At 51.6% G+C, this 3,825-nt stretch overlaps 1 protein-coding gene across 1 annotated transcript in view; it reads left to right on the top strand.

The window, feature by feature from the left end:
• Positions 1-2,543, top strand: part of RAD18 (RAD18, E3 ubiquitin protein ligase) — a 33,100-nt gene extending 30,557 nt beyond the window's left edge. The window contains exon 13 of the mRNA XM_017735215.1: positions 1,117-2,543. Coding sequence (XP_017590704.1) covers positions 1,117-1,219 — 103 coding nt within the window. The 3' untranslated portion in view covers positions 1,220-2,543. The remainder of the gene's footprint in view (positions 1-1,116) is intronic.
• Positions 2,544-3,825: the final 1,282 nt, after the last annotated feature.

The raw sequence follows: 3,825 nt of genomic DNA, 5'->3' as shown, positions 1-3,825 counted from the left end.
CCCTATAATGATATGCCCAAGGCTGGGGGGGGGAGGCAGACACAGAGACTCGGTGGGGTGCATCTCGATGCATATGACGTGTACACCTAAAGATCCTTAAAATAAATACCAAGGTCAAATCCCTTTTCCCCTTCTAACCATGTATGACTCTTGATTTTAAGACCAGGAAAAGGCATCACCAGCAGATGTGGACTTGGGCATCTCCGAGTTTTCCATTGTTATTTTCAGTTGTGAATTCCCAGTTTAAGATGAAAGTCCCTGCAGGATGGATTCAGCCTAGCAGATGGCATAAAACAGAGTGCACTTATAAGGAATGTTTAATTAGTAAAAGCTGTTGACGGATTAGCAGCATCTTTCATGTCAACACTATGTGGAATTTAAATCTCCAAGGCTGAATGATGGAAATCAGCCGCTTCATTTACATATGGCTAGTTTAAGAATTTTTTCTTTAACTCTGTGACTAAAAACACTTGTTGAGTTTTCAGTGGAAAATACTTTGTCCATAAATGAGGAGAGTGCCTGGCAAGGCTGCGAGCCCCAAGCACTGTCCTTTGGGGGTAACGTGGACCAACCTCTCGTCCTGCTTCCAGGTGGCTGTGCCCCTGCGGACGGTGACTCAAACTGCCTTTTCTGATAGAGCATCCTCATGGTTTTGTCAGTGCCAGGGATTGTCCTCAGTTACGGACAAGGAATTTGGGAGGATGCTGCTGTTCCTTGGGTTCCAAACTGGTCTCTGGGGACAGAAGGAGAGGCATTGTGATGACCCTGTTCCTGCAGGCTCAGGGTCTATGGGATGATTCATGGTGCTGTCACCTTCAAATGAGAAGACAGAAATATTTCTCTCACCATCCTTGGAAGTGTTCAGGGTCAGGCTGGACGGGGCTTGGAGCAACCTGGGATATAGTGGAAGGTGTCCCTGCGCATGACAGGGGGTGGAATGAGATGATTGTTAAGGTCCCTTCCAACCCAAACCGCTCCATGATTCCCCATCACCTGTAGCACGTACATGTGCAGCATCCATGTACTGCTCACAGTGCTTCCATACAGCACCAGTGTGTGCTGTGTTTAGGGCACTTGCAAACCCCTTATTACCCTTCTTTTCTTTCTTTCCCCCAGCAGCAGCTCCGTGGCTCTGACAGGGAACAAGAGGAAGTTGCGTCGGCCGCGAATGCCCGAGAACGATCGAGCGATTCCCCAGGGCAAGCGGAAGAGGAGCTAGTGCTGCAGAACGCCTGAGCTCAGCGCTGGGAAACCCCTCTTGGCCTTTTCCCATTCTCAGAGTATCTGGGTACTGAGTAAAATGCTGTATTTTCACATCACTGCCATTCCAGCTGCATTAATGACCAGGCTGGTGGGTTTGCCCACAGCCCTGTGGGCCACTGGCGGTTGAGGTTGGGCACAGAGTGCCGGAGCCCTGCAGGAGCCTGGCCTGGCTCCTGTGCCATGAGTTCCCTCGCCAGCGCAGCACGCCAGGTCCCTGTGTTGCTACTGTTCCTGCTTGCATCCTGTGGAAGCCTCATCTGCCCTCCTGGAAGCAGCTGCAGGACAGTGTCTTGTTTGGGGGCAGGCAGGTACTGGTGCCCCAGTTCCCTGGCACAGCCAGGGGAGGGAGGGACTGAGGAATGCAGGGAGATTCTGTCCTACACAAATAGGCTTTTTTATACATGTCTGTGTAAACGTACTCAGTATTACATGTCATTATTTTAGTTTAAAGTCCTGAAACTGGAAAGAAGTTGGAAAGTTGTTGGACATGAAGTATTCTAGCTTTCAAACAAATAGTTACATTGAAAAATCTGATCTTCCCTAGGAGGTGGTGGAATTTTGTAATGCAATAAAGCAGTGCAAGAAAGTGAAGGAAATGAAAGAAACCTGAACACCAGGGAAGGCTTTTAAAAATAAAGCTTGTAAGCAAAATATGAAAAATACTTCAGGTGCTTTTGCTGAGCCTGAAGTTTTGGTCAGACCCTGTCAGTGGGAGCTTGGCAAAGAAGGCACAAAATCTGGGTAAGATTGAGGGTGGTTGTGTCTTGACTTCGGACTGTAGCTGAGATTCAGAAATAATCCTCCTCAGGCCATGGTTCCCAGGAATATTTGTGTGTGGAACTGGCTAAATCGTGGCACATATAAACTGTCATAAGTACATGAGGTGGGGAGATGCAGAGGCAAAGCAGGCATCTGTGTTGGTTTGATTGTTTTGAAAGACAGTAATTACTGATGTCTGCTTTAGGGCTGCCTTTTTGTCACAGCAGCTCACATAAGACATTGAAATTGGTTGCAGTCAGCCAGTGAATGGTAATAATATTGTAAATTAGTATCCAAGGGCTTTCCCCAGGCGCTGGCAAAGCAGCTGCTGTTGCAGTGAGGGAAGGCACTGCACTGTCGCTGGTGGGGCACTGGTGTGGCTGCAGGTGCTGACATTTCCCTTGGAAATGAGCTAAAGAGCCTCACTGCCATGGGGGCTGTGACAGTTCTGTGGTGTGGTAGAAGGGAGAGAACAGCTGGCACGTTAAATACGGGCATGAATCAAACTGCTTCGCTGACAACCTGTGGGGGTTCATTTTTTTTATAAAAAGTATTGTTGTCATCACCACTTAAAGTCCAAACTGGTGACCTTTGCCTGAGATGGAGCTGTGGGTCAGTGCTGGAGGAGGGCGATGGTATTTGTAGAGGTGACAAACGTGAGTGGGGTGTGTGGACGTGTGACATGGTGGTCGAGGTGCTGGGGGAGGCTGCATGGAGCAGACACACTGGGCAATGTGGAGGCTTAGGAAAAAATGTGGATTTGATGGTCTGATGCCTCATTCCTGCCTGGACAGAGTGGGTGCCTGGGCAGGATCCGGTCTCTCCTGCCAGACCCAGTGCCAGGGCCAGCTCCAGCCCCAGGCAAGTGCCAGGGTGCTGCCAGGTCCAGCCTTTGCCAGGAGTAGCTGCTGATCCCCTGGGTGCCATAAATGACGCTTGCTACACATCTCACCAACCCAAGATTCACAGGAATCGCATAACGTAAGGGAAAAAACAACAGGGAAGGAAACACAATGTCCTCCCCACGCTGTCCTGTCCCCTGCTCCCCTGGGCAGCTCTGCTCCTCCGTCACAGAGTCAAGGGGCAAGCGGGAGCAGTTGGGGACTGTGAACAGGCAGGCTGGGGGCAGAAGTCACGGCCAGAGAAGCCAGGGCAGCACTGACGGTGGTGACGCACAGGGCGGTGCTGGGACAGGTCCTGCTGGGGCTGAGCGTGGCCCAGCTGCCACTGGCCCAGGGCCCCACAGAGGGGGAAACGCACCACTGTGGTCTTTGGGTGAGTAATTGTGAAGGTGCTGCATCCTCTTACACCTTTTCATTGGGCTGATTGTGACCAGTGTTTGTCACATCACCCACAGCTGATGCCTTGTGCTGGGCTTGGCAGTGCAGGAGAGGTGTGGGGTCCCAGGGACCCTCTGTCTCACCCTGCTGCCAGGGATGTGGGATCCTGGGACCCTCCATCCCACGCTGCTGTGGGTCCAGCCTCTCTGCAGCAATTCCCAGCGTGAATCCGGGGCAGATTCCTGATGACTGCGGTCCCTGGAGGACTGGGAGTAGGGCAGAAGCTCCCTGGAGGACTGATACTGGCAGCCAGGGTGGTGCTGGGCTGCCACTGGAAAACTCCGGGAAGGGCTGCTTTGGGCAGGGAGTCCATTCAGGAGGAAATTAATTCAGTCACGGAGCAGTCCCTCAGGCTGGGGCAGAAGGGCAAAACTGGAAACAAAATAATCAAAAAGTAAAAATGTCCTGTTCCCCCAGCCCGGCAGTGGAGCCATGAGAAAGGCAGCGATCCTGGAATGGGGGA

Source organism: Corvus brachyrhynchos, unplaced genomic scaffold (assembly GCF_000691975.1).
Source record: "Corvus brachyrhynchos isolate BGI_N302 unplaced genomic scaffold, ASM69197v1 scaffold95, whole genome shotgun sequence".
Taxonomy (NCBI): domain Eukaryota; kingdom Metazoa; phylum Chordata; class Aves; order Passeriformes; family Corvidae; genus Corvus; species Corvus brachyrhynchos.
The sequence above is the reverse complement of the archived record's forward strand: the minus strand, read 5'-3'. Positions and strand labels throughout refer to the sequence as shown.